Source organism: Sinocyclocheilus anshuiensis, unplaced genomic scaffold (genome assembly GCF_001515605.1).
Source record: "Sinocyclocheilus anshuiensis isolate Anshui unplaced genomic scaffold, SAMN03320099.WGS_v1.1 scaffold1472, whole genome shotgun sequence".
NCBI lineage: Eukaryota > Metazoa > Chordata > Actinopteri > Cypriniformes > Cyprinidae > Sinocyclocheilus > Sinocyclocheilus anshuiensis.
Genome location: NW_015542453.1, coordinates 165,113 through 185,206, shown reverse-complemented (window position 1 = coordinate 185,206; position 20,094 = coordinate 165,113). Strand labels below are relative to the sequence as shown.

Below are 20,094 nucleotides of genomic sequence, written 5' to 3'. Positions count from 1 at the left end.
TAATCATTTATTAATTTTTTCAACTTATTTTCTTATTTAAATAATGTTTAATAATATATTTTTATTTATTTATTTATTTAATTTACATATTATTGCTCTTTTGTTGGTTTGATTGCTTCTGTTGTGCTCATTTGTAAGTCGCTTTGGATAAAAGTGTCTGCTAAATGACTAAATGTAAATGCATATATAAATAAGTATTTGTAATTTGCTTAATAATGAAGTAAATTTATTTAGATAAACATTTTAAATAAGCAAGTATGCATTTGTTGTTAGAAAGTATGTTGTAATTGCTAACTCTTTGCAAGCTTATCACCGAGGAGTATTCTCATACCAAAACCCGGTGCACCTTCTCGCACACTGCCAGTAGAGATCTTGCATTCTAGCACATCCTTCCTGTGAGACGCCCACTCCTGTCAGGCATCTGGACCTGTGCCAGTGAAGCAAATCCTCACACCCAGGAAATATAGACCTAGAGCCATTGGTTATCCTCTCAATTGTTTCTGTAAGCTTCTAAAAGTAGATGCCTTGCGTTCTGTTGATGGATCTGTAAGTCTCAAAGTGCGTGCAATGTATGGAGGAACTGTATCATTCATCACATGAACTGTGCCCTGTGTTGAACGTTCTAGGGAGGGATGACATGATAAATATGCCTGTTTGACATCTCATCTGTGTGTCTTGATTAGTTTGAGAAAAAAAAATATTTTGTGGAAAAACTAAACAAAATGGAGCATTAATAAAGTGATTCTCAGTAAATCTGAGTTTTGCTGTTAGGTTGTGTACCAGCCATAACGCTGACAGAGGTAAAAATGTGGTTATTGCTTAGGCCTGGGCGATAAAACAGTATTGATATTTATCGACGGTACACCTTCTTCGATATCGATAGAAAAAATATTCGATATAGCGCACGATATAGGCAAGTGCTATGAGTGACGCAGACAGCACACACAAACACGAACACATGCTGAATTGAGTGCTGTGCCTGCCTGTGATGAGGAGATTGTGAATAAAGAATGAATATTAGTCGATTTTAAAATAAACATTTGCATTTGAATGTTAGGATGGGTCAGGGAGCATCATCAGTGGCGCACGAGATGCGGTGATGATGTAAGTGACGTTGTTGCATTTTAATGCTTTGTTAGTCTTACCCACGAGACGCGCCGCTGCTGTGTTATGCATTCAAAATATTAGAGAAATATAGAAGCTCAATGCGGAGAAGATCTTGATTAGGTGAAAACGCGTTTGAGAGAGGCGGGGCATAGAGGACCTACAATAATGTACAGTATTTGAAAAATAATGTGTTTTTGAACATTAAAGCATGTCAACATATTCTGTTACACCAAATACACCAAATAATGATCTTTAAAAAAGCATCATATGACCCCTTTAAAACAGTTTAAACTTTTAGAAAGCATGTCACTAATTTGTGGAGGTTTATTCCTTTTCACTGCGTCTCATATGTTTTTAAATGCAATCTGTGTGAATGGCGCTTCGGCTCTTTTTGTTTTAAAAAAGGTTATAAAAAATGTAAATAATTATCGATAAAGAACGATATGAAACATTATATCGTTGATAAATTTTTTAGCTATATCGCCCAGCCCTATTATTGCTTCATTAAACTGCTGAGCCCTGAGCAGCGAGTTTGCACCAAGGTTTTCTCATTACTTGGATGTCTGTGTCGTCGGTAGGAACTTCCCATACAATGACAAACTGTAGCCCTGTGAGCCTGTGAAGTTCCAACATCTGCTGCTTTCTGTAGTGTCATGATGATTCATTAACGCAGTATAAGGGGAGGAATACTGTGAGCTCAACACGCAAACACTCATCATTCACTTTCTGCATTTATGCAGCCCACTGCAAATGCCCTTACAATCACAGAACAGCGTGTTAGCTAGAGACTGACATTTGCAGTGGACTGCACTGCTCAACAATACCAGCCCTTTGACCCCTCATAACACTTCTTTGGTAATATTTGAAAAATTATACTATGCTAGATATTGGAAATCTGTAATGAATAAGGTAAAAAATAAGGCCTTCTTTCTTTTTATTTTTTTTAATTTTCAACAAACTGTTGATCGAAACCTCAAGAGGTCACAGGATATTATATGAGCTGTTTTATTTACTATATGTGGTTTGCATTTTTTGCAACCATGTTAACAGAAATGAAGGACATGTGATTTGTGTAATTTTAAAATGCAGAAGAATGAGCAACAAGGTTGCAAATTTTGCCCAAAATATATGGGCAATGAGTTTGGAAATATTGTAATAATTGATTACCTGTGACTTCTATTTAAAACATGAAGAATATTCAATATTATATAATAAAGGTGAATATATTTTATATTTTTTAAAATATATAAAAAAAAAACTCTTAGTCCTCATTTCTTAGATTTCCTATTTGCATAAAAGCCTTAGTTTAGGTGTAAATGTCACAAAAACTCCCGCTGGTTTGTTACCATTATTATTTGCATAAAATAATGTTTTTCTCATGGTGATAAAACAATAAAAAAATACATTCACGAGTTTTATATTTTTTCGATTATTTAAAAATGATTTATAATTAAATATATGAATGATACTTAAACGTTTGTATTATCAATTTAAAATGTAATATAAATAATATTTAAAAATAATTTTTTTCTAGAATAATTTGGGTAACGAAGCTGAACGATTGAGCTTGAGGAACACAGTGAACATAATATTTGTCAAATGTAGAAAATGTAATACAGTTATGTACACTATTTTCCCACTGTGCTGTGGAAATGCTGTGTGTACAAATGTTATTTTATTTATTTCTAATTTTTTAATGGTTCGTTTGGTATCCTACAGTATTATCTTAATATCAAAAAAATGAAAAATCCTAGCCTTCCACATTTCTTAGAATTCCTATTTGCATAAAAGCTTTAGTTGAGGTGTAAATGTCACAAAAACCCTGGTTTGTTACCATTATTATTTGCATAAACTAACATTTTTCTCGTCATGGTAATAAAACAGTTAAAAAATGCATTCAAGAGCATTGTGATGGCTGCATCTTACTTGCTGTTTCCTCTTGCCCAGGCATCACCCCCACTGATAACCTGCAGCAGCTGGAGGACAAGGGCAGCTCGGACAGCAGCTCAGAGCCCGTTAAAACCTGAGCCATACACAGGTTCGTCACGTATTTGCTATTTAGTAACTGCTTTTCCATCCTGTATAACTTATAGACTACTAGTTGCAAACAGCCACCAACCTTCTGTCAACACACCAACAAACATTTCATATGATATTCGCAGGACTGGGGGCAGAGTCTTTTTCCATTCCCAGGTTCTTTTAGTGTGTTGTGTTTGTTATTGTGTGCATTAGCAGATGTTCCTTCACAGAAAAACGCGAGTTACCTGAGGGAGCAGTTTTTAGAGCGGGATAAGTTTTTCCCATGTCATTTCCTCTTAAGCTTATGGGGTGTACAAGCATGACATGTTCCTTTGATCATTCCCAGCCCTTCAGAAGTGCAGATCTCAGTCCGGTCGTCTGGGTAACGGTGATGATGAAGTCGAGGTGTTCCAGAGTCCAGACTCACTAGTAAGCTGTTCAAATGTAATCAGATGTTGTTTGGGGTGACATTTTTCATTGTCCACAATAAGTTAATACAATGAATGAAAAACAGAATGAGAAACTGTGTGTTCACATCTGTGATGTGTCTCTCACACTTTGTTTATTTTTTAATTATCCTGAGATGATTTTTCTAGACAGATCTAAAAGTTGGAGGTGTATTTGTGTTACAAAACGCTCCTGAAATGGTCTTGCAGTATAGTTAGGAACAGCTGTCCAAGACTGCCAAACCATCTAATTTACAGTTACATTACCTTGGTTAAAAAATGTTACTTAATATTTTATTTTATTTTATTTTATTTTAAGACTGCCAAACCATCTAATTTACAGTCACATTACCTTGGTTAAAAATGTTACTTTAATATTTTATTTTATTTTATGTTCTTTTTTATTTTATTTTATTTTAAGACTTCCAAACCATCGAATTTACAGTCACATTACCTTGGTTAAAAAATGTTACTTAATATTTTATTTTATTTTATTTTAAGACTGCCAAACCATCGAATTTACAGTTACATTACCTTGGTTAAAAAATGTTACTTAATATTTTATTTTATTTTATTTTAAGACTGCCAAACCATCGAATTTACAGTTACATTACCTTGGTTAAAAAATGTTACTTAATATTTTATTTTATTTTATTTTAAGACTGCCAAACCATCGAATTTACAGTTACATTACCTTGGTTAAAAAATGTTACTTAATATTTTATTTTATTTTATTTTAAGACTGCCAAACCATCGAATTTACAGTTACATTACCTTGGTTAAAAAATGTTACTTAATATTTTATTTTATTTTATTTTAAGACTGCCAAACCATCGAATTTACAGTTACATTACCTTGGTTAAAAAATGTTACTTAATATTTTATTTTATTTTATTTTAAGACTGCCAAACCATCGAATTTACAGTTACATTACCTTGGTTAAAAAATGTTACTTAATATTTTATTTTATTTTATTTTAAGACTGCCAAACCATCGAATTTACAGTTACATTACCTTGGTTAAAAAATGTTACTTAATATTTTATTTTATTTTATTTTAAGACTGCCAAACCATCGAATTTACAGTTACATTACCTTGGTTAAAAAATGTTACTTAATATTTTATTTTATTTTATTTTAAGACTGCCAAACCATCGAATTTACAGTTACATTACCTTGGTTAAAAAATGTTACTTAATATTTTATTTTATTTTATTTTAAGACTGCCAAACCATCGAATTTACAGTTACATTACCTTGGTTAAAAAATGTTACTTAATATTTTATTTTATTTTATTTTATTTTATAAAGAGGCAATGTCAGATGATTGTGAACTGGAAGTGACGCCAGAGACTGAGTTGTGGCTCTAGATGTCTGACGCATATTGACATTTCTTTGAGTCTTTGAGTTTCTGGGATTTTTGGGATGTCTTTTTTTTTTTGTGCTCTTTAAATGCATGATGGCTTTTGAATTTGAACTTATATTTGTTTTTGCATGAATGGTAGACTCTAAAGGCCTGACCAACATGAATGACATTCGGGTGAATGCTTAAAAAATGGCAGACGGGCTAAATAAAATGCATATTCACTCTTTGACAATTGGTGGTGCTTATGAAAAAACCCCCAGAAATGCCCCTTTACCACAGTTACCCTGGTAAATAAAGCAACTGTCTGTCACAGAGAACAAAGGAAGTCCATTTGGATTTGGATAGCTCTCTATAATGTGTCCATAGGTAAGCTGTTGCACCGTGGAATAGACACTGCAACTGGGTTTGTAGCTTCTATACATCATATTATTATGTAACAAGGGCTCGGGTACAGGCCTGCTGTGAGGGTGGGCCCGTGACAGGAGGAAAGAGCCAATGAGCTGCTCTGCCCTTATCTGCTGGCTCCGTGAGTCACTAGTCCAGCCCACTGCACACAGCACACAACCAACCTTGTGCTGCTGCTGCTGGTGTGAGCAGATAACAGATGGACACCAGAATCTGTTGCTTATATAGCAGTTTATTAACACACTGACACTCTCAATATTGCTGCTCGTTCTTTTTAGCTGTGTGCCATCACAGCTAGCTGTGGTGTAATCTTATGAAACTATTGCGAACATATGAATATACAGTTGGGCCAAAAGTCTTGCTTCCTCTACGATCAAGATGCTTTACAGATAATCTCAAATCAACCTGGTTTGCATATGACAATGATAAAGGTTGTTTTTAGAAGGATATTTTCTCTTTACAAAAAGACATGGAAAGGGATAGTTCACACAAAAATGAAAATTCTGTCATTAATTACTCACCCTCATGTCATTCCAAACCTGTAGGACCTTCGTTCATCTTCGGATGCACAAATTAAGATTTTTTGTTCTCACTTTATTTAGATTTTCTCCATATGAATAGAATACATCATACAATTGCAGATACCATTAATTGACAACCTATATAATTGGTTGCTATGCACATATGACTTCCATGTCTCTGGTTGATCAAGGGCCCATGTAGCAAATGGCAACAAAAGATTCAATCTGAAGAAAAGAACATCGAATGCAATCTACATGAAATAAGAATAAGAGGAAAGATAAAATAATGTCAAAGGTATCTACAGCATACAACAGAATAACTACCATAAACCAACAAACAGAAAAAAGGAATAATAATCATAATAAAAATAACAACAACAACACTATAATGATAGTAAAATAAATAGCTAAATAAATAAATAAAGGGCCATAAAAAGCTTGGTCATCCAAAAACACATAGGAATAAATATCACGGGTGTAAAGAAATGATGTTAAACCCAGCCGACATATCCCTGGAATAGATTATTAATCTGTATTGAGGGAGGGGAGGAGTTACTGCCTGAGAAGGTATATACTGAGGTGTTTTATTTGCCTGCACAGTCTAGGAATGGTACCCAAATTCTATAGAAATTATTAGAGGATCCCTTCATTGTGTGCCTAATTTTTTCTAGTTTAATAAAATGAAAAATGTCTTTAATCCATAAAGAATGAATAGGGAGTATGGGCGATTTCCAATTTAGTAAAATTAAACGTCTTGCCAGAATTTGACAAAAGCTACAAAATCAGTCTTATATTTGGGCATATCTAGAGATGTGCCAAATAAAGCTGTAACAGCCAGCGGTTTAATATGAATTTTGAGAACTTTAGATAATGTTTTAAAAATCTGGGACCAATATATGTGTAGAGATGGGCAGGACCATACATATGTGCAGTAGTTGCAGGAGCCTGGTGACAGCGGTCATATATGGGATCTACTTCAGGATATATTCTGGAAAGTCTAACTTTGGTCCAATGAGTGCGGTGAAGAATTTTACACTGAATCAAATAACACTGTTCTGTCTGGCACAGAAGGATGAAGTATGCACATGACGTAGAATCTTAAATTAAGATATTTTTGTTGAAATCTGAGAGCTTTCTGACCCTGCAGCAATGCAACTGATACTTTCAAGGCCGAGAAAGGTAGTAAGGACATCATTAAAATTCAGCGTTAATTTTATGATTATTATGTCTATCGTGCTGAAATCATACGTTTAAACCATATTAGTTTAAATTTCTGATATAGAGTTTTTTGTGAGCACACATACAAAGCATGCACACAGAAAGTGGCTGTCACACGGCATGTAAGTAATAAACTCACATTCTCTTTCATGTCTTAAACTTGTGTGTATTTGACAGTTTAAGTGCATTATGTTAGAAACACACATAAACACTCAGGTATGTCTGTGAACAGCTGGGAAAGAAATCGCATGTTTATATTAGATCTGTGTGGCAGCAGCGTAATAGACAGTAAATAAATCAGTAAATCCACTGCTCTATTGTCTCCTCTGAGGCTGAGACTCTAAATAGTGTTCTGTGCTCGTCAGTGCAGCCAAAGACAGAACAGTTAGCATGTTTTGCTCGAACTTTCGCCCTGGCCTTAGAACTGCTACACCATTGTCACTTGCGAAAACACAATGGTGGCGCCGTGGGTGGAAACTTGCAGATTAAGGGGCGGTAATATTATAATAATATCCCCTTTCTACATCACGTGGGGAGTGAAATCTGAGCGGCTCGTTTTTTTCACAAGCTTGCAGAGAAAGGCTTACCAAAATAAAGTTACTGGGTTGTTCTTTTTCACATTTTCTGGGTTGGTAGATGCACCGGGGACTCGATTATAGCACTTAAACACAGAAAATGTCAGGTTTTCATGATATGTCACCTTTAAAAGATAGTTTATAAATAATTATTTATAAATAATTGTGTTTTTATTAATAAATAATATTATTGTATATATACATGTGACTTTTTATTATGTATAAAAAAATTATGTTAAATAATTTTGTACGTTTATTTTTTAGACATTATATAAAATATTTTTTAAATAAAAATTCATTTGTTTTGACACCACAAGCAGGATCATACTGTAGCTTTCCTCACAAGAGAAATGTTACTAGAGGACGAGCCTTTAGGCAAATGTGATAAAAGGATTTTAGCTGAAATCCAATCTTCTCTGTGTTTTATACACGACTTTGTAACCCAATACACCCAGAGGGACATTAGCGCTTAATATCATCTCAGAGTTGATAAACGCAACAGACCTGCATGAATCTAGAAGTAACATAATGTGGACATTTATATTGTTGTTTGAAGTAGTAATGTGGCCTCAAAGCAGCATTTTTTGGGGTCAGTTTCTGTTTTAAACTGCCTAAGAATTGTTCATGTGATCATCATGTGTTTGGAGTTAAAAAAAGTTTGGCCTCTCAGACAACAAGATGGATTTAATGATGGTGTTGCTACATTTCCAAACAGCTCAGCTGATGTAGCGTATTTTCTGTGCGCGTTTCTGTGATTTTATGACCCGAGGTGCACTGGGATGTGACTTACTTGGTCATACAGTATAACACTGATACAGCTGAGAGCACATTGTTTATGTGCTTTATAGTACGTTAGCTGTACATAGGAAATGGTAAAGACCTCATGAAATGACAGTTTTACATATATATTTATTTAATGAAATATTCATGTATGAATGTAATAATATGCAATAATGAATTAATACTAATGTGTTTACTGCTAAAAGCCACAGATATCATTATGGTCTTTTAAGGGTAGAAAGGAATATTCGTACACACACTGGAGTACACACATGACGGGTATGTTTCTGATCAGCACAGGATCACATACAGAGGTCTCCATATGTAAGGAGGCCTGCATGAGTTACTGATCCTGGAGCAAGTCGTTCAAATATCCGTTTTTATTTCAGCAGGCCAACTCACAAGGATGGCGCGATGAGGTAAAGTGTTGTTCTTACATGGACGATAAGGATGAGCGGGTGCGTTGAGAAAGCTGTGGGGATTGACTTTGGCTCTGATAATTCAGAAGGGCTTTGGAGGGAGATGAAATGATGTGAGATGGCTCTTGGTTGGAGTCCCACAGCTGGGCTTACTCTGTTTTGGAGGAAGGGGCTACAGCACTCAGCACAGAGGATTAAAGGAGACAGGGTTTTTTTTTTCTTTGCGGGGGGCGTTTAGGGAGATCGTTACAATTATTACTCTCTGCATGACTAGTGTTTTAGACTTCTCTGTGTTCTGTAATTATGTTTAAAGAGAAAGGCCCATTGCCCATATGCTGTTTAGGCTCATAATCACTGACCCCTTCCTGAAACATATAAACATTCATTGTTGATAGTGTTATTAAAGAACTGAAAACACAGTTTTCATCACAGTCTGCTCATATTATGTCTAGCTAAATCCCAGGTGGCTGCGAAGTTGTTTGCTGCAAAATGGGTTAGTTTAGAGTGTAAAATTTCTTAAGATTACACGAGAGCAATGCTTTTATGCTATCACTCTCTGATTGGAACATATAATTCACATGCATTTACTAGTAGAAGTTGTTTTATATGTGTATGTCTGTGTTTTGTGTTTTTTCACACGCGTTTTTAACATGTGTCTTAAACGCATTTTAAGTTTAAGATTTTAAGTTTAAGATTTTAACTTTATTAATCTGTGTCATGCTGTCGATTGGAACTAAAAATACATTTGCCTTTAAAACACATACAGAATGTATATACAGTACAGATTGCCCTTAGAATATTATTGTAATCACATAAGCATAAGTGTGCTTTTCTAAATTATTTTATGTGCGAGTCAACAGCATGCCACAGATGAAGTGTAACTTAAGCAGAATTGTTCTTTTAAAGGCCATCTTACTCTGTTTTCTCTACTTTCCTTTGAGATTTCTAAAACTTTGCAAAGCCTGTATGGCTCTATCTATCCCAAAAGTTTTTTCTTGTCCCCCTGTAAACAGCCTCAGGGTTTTGGCAAGAACATGAGCCCTGATCATACGTCTGTATTTCTCTGGCTGCAAAAAGAAAACTTGCACACTCACACACAAATTGCTGAATCATTGTTTGTTTGCATTGTATGAGAATAATTTACCTGTTTTCACTTATACAAGAATATATAAATGTCATTTTGATATGAAATAATTATAAGCAATAAATAAGAAAGCTGGGTAATCAAATTCGCTTTTGCTTTATTGGATGATTATTCAGATAAACAACGGTAATATATCAAATAAAGGATTTTCATCGAAGGATAACTGCTAGATAAATTGCAGTTATACATATGGGACCACTGTGCACTAGCCTACATAAATATTCCTAGATTGAAGTCTTAGATTGTCTCACCCACACTCACCACCACCAACCAAATTATATTAATTCCACTGATATTGAGGTGTGCACGTGTTTCCATGAGTTGTTTTCTAGTGCTTCATCGGCCAACAGCACGCCAGAGTCGTAGCTCTTCCTGTTGTTGCTAGGAATGTGATGTCACCTGCTCCCTTAACAGGGTTGGTCCTTGTGTGTTTCAGATTCTCAGCCTTGGCCAGGAACAAAGGAGCAGCGACAAGGCTTTTCCCCACAATCCTCTGGTGCTCCCTCCCAGCTGGCCGAGCCTGACGGGTGAGCTGACACTGACTGGAGCCGAGTGCTCTCTTTTTTTTCCGCCGTGCAGTGTCTGGCTGCGTGGAGGAAGTGGGGGCTAATTAATGAGCTGTGAGTATGAGGCCTCACTGCTGACAGCCAGTGGAGACAGGATTAATAGTCCGGTCATCTGGCTTGATGTGTGTGCCTCCAGACTGCCCCTTGACGAGAGTCCACTGCGGAATCCACCACGGCGGCCGCCGAGAGACCAGCAGAGATGCCCACCGAGACGCTACAGGCAGATAGCAAGCCCGCCGGTCAAGGTGGGGCCTTTGCCTCTGCTGTCCCACTCCGCATCCTCAACAAGGGGCCCGACTACTTCCGCCGGCAGACCGAACCTAACCCAAAGCGGTTGAGCGCCGTGGAGCGGCTCGAGGCAGACAAAGCCAAGTACGTGAAGAGCCAGGAGGTCATCAATGCTAAGCAGGAACCCATCAAGCCACAGGTACTTGCCAAGCCCCCCGTCTGCCCGGTTCCCATCAAGAGAAGTGGCGGTGTGGGATCTGGCTTGAAAGCCTCCAACAACAACGCCAAATCGGACACTTGCGCAACCACCACCAAACGGGAGAATCTCAACCTGGAGATCCTGAAGAACATCTTGAACAGCTCCTCCTCATCCGAGGGACCCGCCAAAGGGACGTCGCACAAAGTCGGGGCACGTAGCTGGGCGCCACATCGCTCGTCCGAGCTGTCGGAAACTGGATGTCGCTCCTTTGCCGACTCGCTCAAGGTACCAACTTCCACGCAAGGTCGACACAGTCCACAGGGAGGCAACTTGAACCTGAGTCGCAGGCTGCTGGAGGAGAGGTCGTGCGAGGCCGATGGCGAGTGCTCGCCGCTGCATGTCTCCCACAGCTCCTCAGACATTCGCCGCATGTGCAATGGCAAGCCACTGAGAGCGGCCCGCAGCAGCAGCTCTTCCGCACCACCACTGCCACCCAAGCCTAGCGCTAAGGCCTTGGCTGCATGTGACAATGCTCCCTGCTCCTCTGAAAGAGAGACACTATCTAGCACTGCTATGGAGCTGGAGTTGGGCAGTTCTGTGGCCCGCAGGCCCTCTCTGCACCGCTCCAAGTCAGACCTGAGCGACCGCTACGCTCGGGCTGGTGCAGACGTGGAGCGCTTCTTCAACTATTGTGGGCTGGATCCCGAGGAGCTGGAGAGCGTAGGTGTGGAAAGCTTTGCCCGAGCGAACTCTGACATTGTGTCACTCAACTTCCGTAGTGCCAGCATGATCAGCTCGGACTGTGAGCAGTCGCGGCATAGCAACGATGACCTGACCGATGAAGAAGACGATGCTGGGGAGCGCATTCCCTACGGTATTTCTGCCGTTGAACGGAACGCCCGGGTCATTAAGTGGCTCTACAGCATCAAGCAGGCGCGGGAGTCTCAGAAAGTCTCCCATGTCTAAAAGAGGGAGCAGACCTCCCCAACCTGGTCTGGACTTGGTACCTGCTTATTTTTGCAATCCATGCACTGTCTTTGAAATCTCGAAAGATTACATGGCAAAGCATTTTGAGTTGACGGCACTTTTTAATCGCTTTTTGCATTCAGTGTTTGCTGTCTTCTGAATCTGCATGACTCCTTAGACACTCAGCCTCTTTGCAGCCTCAAGGTAATGCAGCTTATGTAGGAGCCTCTTTAAAGATGGCTGCGTCATTGCCATCTCTGTGCAGAGAACAACTCATATTTCCTTTTTTCCTATTGTTCTTTCAGCCTCTGTCTGTCAGATGTTTTGATTCTTATTTCATTTGGGCGCACTGAGCCAGGAAGCCATATCGGTATGAATGCAGAGCTGCAGTGTTTAGACTTCTTTTGATCCTCTCTTTCTGTCACTTTTTTTTGACTTGTTCTTATGATGGATATGAGCTGTATGTATATAAACCTCTGTGAATAGACGCAGCAGAAGCATGTTTTAGTCTATTCTCGAGATCTCCCCCACCCGACTTCTCTCGGTCAGCCTTGCACTGGTCATATTGTTCCAGCAGTATCATGACACCATTCAGCTTCATGTGGTTTGTTTGCACTTTGTCTGTCGTCCATAAAGTTCCTGTTTGGCGGTTGATTATTTTTGTGGGACTATTATTTTGAAAGGTGTAAATGCTGTAAGAATATATCATTTTCAGAGTTGTCGGAAAAGCATTGTGTGATGATGAGTATGCTATGTTCCTACATAGCTCCTTGTCTGTTTGTTCCCTCTCTGGGCTTGCATCGCGAGGCTGTGTGAGACATTGTCCATGAACAAATCTGTATGACACTGTTGTTGCAATGACATATGTTCGGTATATTGAAGTTTGAGCTGTTACTTAAAAATTTCATCAAGATGTTTGTTCACATTTCGTTCTTTTTCATTTAAATAAATGGCTGATTTTGCCAACTTTTGCCATCAACGTCAAATGTTTGAATGCATTTTTCTGTTATTTATATATTTGATGCATGCATATGATTTTTTTTTTCTTAAAAAGAAACATTTTTTTGTGTGTTTTCCTTTGAAAAAAAAAAAAAGTCAAACCAATTTGAAATGATATCAGGGAGAGTAAATGATGACAACAAATGTTTTCCACACACTTTCCTTTTAAGCAGTCATAGAGTAATTTTTAAACCGGCTCACACAGTGGGTAGATAGTGGTGGAAGAATCACAAAGGCCAGTCATGTGATTCTCCTTATGCTGACCCTGAGAAAACAACTGTCAAGTCTTATATGCTCACGATTTGCGCATAGGCAAGATCTTCCCTGTTTTGAAACCCCTCTCTCTTATTGTAGCCCTTGTCTCTTTATAGAGCATGGCTGTCCGCAGGAGGGTAGGTATCTTTAATTTAGTCATCTGTGCTGCCTGCTTTCTCAGGGCAAGAGGAAATGATCTAATTCATCACAAATGTTTAGAAAGGCCAGACCACTGCACTAGAGGCCCCCTCGCTCCCTAGAGCACCTCCCATAAACAAGCACAAGGGATCTACAGGTCACAAGCTGGAACACTTACGTGAAACCTTGTGTTTTCACCCACTTTTCTCTGCATTTTAGAAAAAAGACCTTCAGCTTGATGCTTTTGAAAACACCTCAAATCGTGTGCGTTGAAGGATTAGTTCACCTCCAGAATAAAAATGTCCTGATAATTTACTCAGCCCCATGTCATTCAAGATGTTCATTAGCTTTCTTCAGTCGAAAAGAAATTAAGGTTTTTGAAGAAAACATTCCAGGATTTTTCTCCATATAGTGGACTTCAATGGGGACCAATGGGTTGAAGGTCCAAATTGCAGTTTCAGTGCAGCTTCAAAGGGCTCTACACGATCCCAGCCGAGGAGTAAGGCTCTTATCTAGCAAAACGATCAGTAGTTTTTGAAAAAAAAATAAATAAAAATAATATACTTTTTTAATCACAAATTCTAACCATGAGTGACCTTTCCAACATGATTACGTAATGCGTGAAGTCATGGACGCGCATCACAGAGCTAGTGCAAGATAAACATTTGTGGTTAAAAAAAAGTATATACATTTGTATTTTTTCAAAATGATCGATCGTTTCACTAGTTAAGACTCTTATTCCGTATGGAGCCCTTTGAAGCTGCTGCACTGAAACTGCATTTTTGACCTTGAAATCGTTGGCCACCATTGAAGTCCACTATATGGGAAAAATCCTGGAATGTTTTCCTCAAAAACCTTAATTTCTTTTCGACTGAAGAAAGCAATGACATGGGGGTGAGTAAAATATCAGGAAATGTTTATTCTGGAAGTGAACTAATCCTTTAATGAAAGGTGGTTTTGCTTTTATGTATCTAAGCAATTGGACTAATAATTTTAGCCTGGTGGACAATGTAATGGGCGGAAAAAAGAATATTGTGGACTCTTGACTTTTTCTTGAATTTGCCATTTTCCACACAGAACCACCCTAGCGACCACATAGAACTGCACTAAAATACACTCTGAGTGACATTACACAGGTTATACTGTTATACTGAACAGCTATTAGAATAAGGAATGTCTAAGCCACAAAATGGCTGCCGACTCTTGTTGTTTTGAAATTGAATGTTGTTTTAGGGTAATTATAAATGACTTGTAATAGCATTTGAGTGCCTGTTAAACAATATTTACACAATGCACGCTCTGTTGGCTACTCCCCTTCCCCCCAGAAAAAGTGTGTAATGTAGGATTAGCGAATCCTCCCTCTGGCTTTGCATGACATGAAGATAATTTCTCAGTAGATCTAATGACTAATGGGGGTTTATCTGTTCATGTGAGGAAAACACAAGACTGTTGAACTGTGACGGGGAAAAAAAGCCTTACTTTCCCTGTCAGGACCTGGATTGAAACAAAATGGCACCCCGGGCAAAACCAAGACTCTATAAAAATGAGGAGGTAAATTGAATTTTCCATTTTGTTTCCTGAAGTTACACTAATAACATCAGACCCCCTCATGATCCCCTTCATTAATTTCCATCTAGCATGCCTGACAAAAGAGGCATTGATGAATGCCCTTTCTATAGCCTCTCTCTCTCTCTCTCTCTCTCTCTCTCTCACTTTCCCTGGCAGGAGCAGAGCAGAACATTAAGCAATGAAAGCAAGCCATGTTTGAGCTGTGTCTCTCTCTCCGCTGGAGGGATGCTGCGACATGGTTGTTGGGGTTCATTGGCTGCCATCATTCCCCCTGCACGCCTCGCTCAGCAACACAAAGGCTGCAAGTTTCTTCATCCCTTTGACTCATGCTTTTCTAATGCAGATGTTTAAGCCCAACGCTTACAGCTGTGAGCTAACATGACATTTACCACCGATTCCCGCTCAGCGGCTCTCTCAGGCCAGAGGCTCACAGTGATCACGCGGTGCCATAACAGGCTGAGTGTGGCCTTGTTGTCCCTGTTTGTTTTGTCTGTGACGCTGCAGCATTAATAAACAGAGATTCCTTCAACTCTACACATTACATCAATATTGAAATGAAGAGCACATGCCCCTCAGATTTCCAAACCAAGTGATTTTTCAGTGTAACTTAAAAAAAAAAGTTTATTTTAAATGAAGTTGCTTGATTATTGTAGGCTAAAAAATTGAACTGCATGCTGATCTGTTAAGTTCAGTTTCAGTTTTGCTTTGTTCACCCTAGTAAAAAAGTAATATATTTAAAATAAATTTATTTCATAGTTCAAATCTATTAACATATTTACTGATTGTAATATTTCGTTTGAGACTTAGTGATATACAAATTTTAATGTAACTTTATTTGGAGTACTTGCACTACACGATGCACATTTCTTAATATTAAGCCTAAAATGTGTTTTAATGTCACTATTTATGAAGATTTTATGATCTTTGAACAATACCGGCCTTCAAATGCAAGGTATACCTGAAGTATACTTGCAATAGTTCCACTTTAGCACAATCAAATACACTTCATTATATGTTTAGTTGGACTTCAGCACTACTTCTGCACAATTAAAGTGCATTAAGTACAAAATTAGTTGTTCCAATTTAGCAGACTTTAAGTATACCAGTTCAGTTTACTAAAAGTACAATTGCAGGGTATTTTTATCAAATACATAGATATGTAAATGTATTTGTAATATACTTAGCATAAAATAAATGTATTTCAAATACGTTTTAGTATATTTATTTTTCTCTAGGGCAGTAAATAAAAAATATTTTTATTGTACCAAGCAAATAATATAATATAAAAGACTGATATAATACTGTAATTCTGCTAAATGGCCCGATCTTTATGCAGTGTCTATGTTTTATGTGTACATTATCACAAAGATCATGAAAATAGCAGGACCAAACCCAGTGGTGAGGTAAGAATGCAGGAAATAAATGTGATACTATAACACATTACACATTGTAATGTTTTCCTAATAAAGTATCTTTAAATTAATGAGTGCCAAATGTACAATTATTACTCTATTTATTTCCATAATTTTTGCACATTCAGATTTCTTAAAATGAATCTCGATCAGCTTTTAAATGTTTGATTATGTTTAAATGTCACATCATGGTGGTTCAGGGCTTAATTTAGTAGGACTTCATGTTTCTGCTACTTTTGTTTTTAGTCAGGTTATACCTTCAAGTATTTGAACAATACGAGCAACCCGTCAGAGCGAAATATCATTAGAAAGCATGCGAGGACCCATCGTTAAAATTCCTGTAGGTTGGTAAAAGCTTTGTCAACAACCTGCATTCACTTGTGTTCAGTCAGGAGAGTAAGAGGGATCTGTGTGCAGTGAATGCTCCTGAAATTGAAATTCAAATGGTAGCCCACAGCTAACCAGCATCAGCTGCTCTAAGATTCCTCTCTAGCCTCACATTACTGAAGACGCATGATGAAAGAAGGTAAAAACCTGAATTATGAAACTTAAATTAGGCCGTGTAGATTATTATATCTTTTAAATCAGTGCATTATAAGTATATTTCATCACGTGTTCGATTTATGGAAGCATGACTTCTAACATCTATAGGTGCATCTCAATAAATTAGAATGTCATTGGTGGGTTTTTGTTAAATGTGAGCCAAAATCATCACAATTAAAAGAACCAAAGACTTAAACTACTTCAGACTGTGTGCATTGAATTTATTTAATACACGAGTTTCACAATTTGAGTTGAATTACTGAAATAAATGAACTTTTCCATGACATTCTAATTTATTGAGATGCACCTGTATAGTAGATTGTTTTAATACCTTTCCCTCAACTACACATATGACCAACAACCAGAATCACCTGACTGAAGTGTTTTCCATTTCTGAAAATCTTTAATGGGTATTTATCAAAGGGCTCTTTGATATTTTTTTTTTCAGTGACCTTAAATGGAACAGAAACATTTCACGAACTCAAATTTTAAATATCGATAAGAAATGTCTGCATATGAATTGATTAGTTTCACATACACACTTCAGGGACTCAACGCACAAGTAGGTTTGTGGTCACGGACGACACTGAGGATGGAAGGTCAGTCACGCAGGTCTATAATTGACCTAGAAAGCTTTCATTTCAGTTCTCAGTTCTATATCAAACTCTTCGCACGCAGAGAAGGAACAGAAATCTTATCTGGATCGATCCTTATCGGTTTGTAGTGAAGGTAACCCTTACGAAAAAGAAGTTTATTCAAGTGTGCTATTAGTATGTATACTTAAAAGTATACTTTTATATACTAGAAAGTGGGCCAATTTAGTCCCAAGGAGTATTGAAATAGTACACTTGCAAGTATACTACTAGTACACTGATATTTGTATACTTACTACATAAAGTATACTTAAAATATACTTGAACACTACTTAAGTATACTTACTAAAATAAACTTGAAGTATACTACTTTTTGGTAAGGGAAGCCATGGTGATATTCAAATATGTTCCTCACATTCAGATTTATTTTACTATAAATAGCGCATGTGTGGTGCAAAAATCTTACATTATTGTATACAATTTTTCAAAAACAAACTATATTGTGGTTCATTCTCGGTGCTCGATGTCAGACGACAACAGTCATTCCAGACCAGCCTGAACAAGAACTACATCATGACAAACAGAGACTGTCCCCTAGTGGTGAGTTCTGCTTTCTACATTGGTAAGAATATACATTGAAACACTTTTATAATCTAATTTCACTTTACTAAATGCCAGTGTTTTTATACTGTGCTTAATATTTTAAAACGTGCTCACTTCTGAACTAGAACAAAATGCCAAACTAGTTCAACAGTTTGACAGGCCATTCAAATCTCTACACACTGAGCCTAAAGGGGGCAGCGTGTTCACACAGAAGATCCTTATGTAAAGACACAAGATGTAGATGTTTTTGCTGTTCACAAAAGAATACTAGCTTATTGGCAACATAAAGTATTAAAGTGTGTAAAACAGAGTGAATTATATAATAATAAATGCAGTCAAATGACTTCATCATAGTGTTTAATACAGCACGTGGTATGACTGCTAGAATTTTTTATTTAAGAATATTTGATTTTAATTCTGGTTCATTTGTAATGTTGGAAATATTGCACTACTGGATAAAGTATAGCACTTAGTGTGCTTTATTGTATATGACATTAAAAAAAAAAAAAATTGTAAATAAAGTTTATTGGAGTATGTTTTACAAGAAAATACTATTTCAGTCTTTCTATTTTTAAATTTCATGTTTAATTAATATTTCATGTTGCTTGCTGTAATTATAGCAATTTTACATTTTTTTTTTTCCCGCATACAGAATACTGAATGCTTACTGAAACTGCACTGCCTTTTAGCCCAAATAATACTTAAAGGGGTCATATGATGCTGCTAAAAAGAACATTATGGTGTAATGAAATGTGTTTATGCGGTTTAAGGTTGCCGGCATTGTAGTCTACTCTCCCAGGATCAGGAAACGGTCCTCCATAAAATGTGCTGCACACATCTGAATATTTGGGTTGAAGTGTTCTGGAACAGTGTTGTAAATACAACTTAACCACTGATTTCTAGTCGTGTCCATTTTTGGAAGGCCAAACAAAGTAGTTTCGCTTTCCCAACGAAACACAGCGTCACACACGGCGGCCTAGAGTGAGCAGAGGCTGGGGGATAAATTGAGGAACGGCCAGAGGGCTAGAGTGAGCAGAGGCGGCGGATTCGACGAAGGAGGCTTGGGGCAACCACATGTGACGACCTTGCACTGGACTCCGCTTCGTCCACGGTGAAAGCCGATCCGGCGATCCACAGCGCAAAGTTGTAGTATTTCCTCAGCAACCAGCACGGATCAGCTCCAGGCATGACGAAGCAGATATCGTCCTCATTGGAAGGCCAAACAAAGTAGTTTCGTTTTCACAACTTCACGACATGGCGGCGGCAACAACAATACTACAGCGAGAATAAAAGTTACGCTGTCTTTCTTTGCGTGAACATTTGGCCGGCGTTATGCAAATCTTCCCACATAGTGGCGTGTTAGAACGAGCCGTTTTAGGTAGGCGTGGTTAACTCTTTACTTTTATAAAGAATATCTCTTTGGATTTGAAACTTTAGTCTTTGCAACTTTACAGATCTCCTTTATGCACCAAGAGCTTGTAACACTTAGGTGTGGCTGACTCTTAACTTTTATAAAGAATATCTCTTTGGATTTGAGACTTTAGTCATTGCAACTTTACAGATATTCTTTATGCACCAAGAGCTTGTAACACTCCAAAGAGAAAGGAAAACTTGAAATCGCATCATATGACCCCTTTAAGATAACCAGCATCGCCCAGATATGATAATGACAGTGAAAGTGGTGTTGCTTTTATCTGCCTTTCAAAAAAATGTAAAACTTTGTTAGAGTTAGAGGACAGAGTTTTTCACATTTGTAATTGTTGATATAATTGTCAACCTGAGTTCATAAACTGCACTGAAAAAAAAAAACTTTAAAACTCAGTCAGATTGTATTTGTGATCTACACAACAAAACTGTATTTCTCTTCTGAACTTGTTGTCTTTGCTTTCGATTTTCCTCATTTTGTGAAGTGCAATTTAGAGATTGCACAATTCTCTAAAATGTGCAATCTACAGGATTAAATTATGTAGATGAATGTAAACCAATCATGTACCTGAAAATGATTTTTGCTATCGACACTACTGA

The 20,094-nt window shown here is 37.5% G+C and overlaps 1 protein-coding gene across 3 annotated transcripts in view; it reads left to right on the top strand.

Moving 5' to 3' along the window:
* The window catches only part of LOC107693712 (protein FAM110B), a 40,870-nt gene extending 27,939 nt beyond the window's left edge, over window positions 1-12,931 (top strand). For all 3 annotated transcript variants that reach the window (XM_016493177.1, XM_016493178.1, XM_016493179.1), the window contains exons 2-3: window positions 3,055-3,145; window positions 10,435-12,931. In XM_016493177.1, coding sequence (XP_016348663.1) covers window positions 10,764-11,957 — 1,194 coding nt within the window. In that variant the 5' untranslated portion in view covers window positions 3,055-3,145; window positions 10,435-10,763 and the 3' untranslated portion in view covers window positions 11,958-12,931. The remainder of the gene's footprint in view (window positions 1-3,054; window positions 3,146-10,434) is intronic.
* The last annotated feature ends 7,163 nt before the right edge of the window (window positions 12,932-20,094 follow it).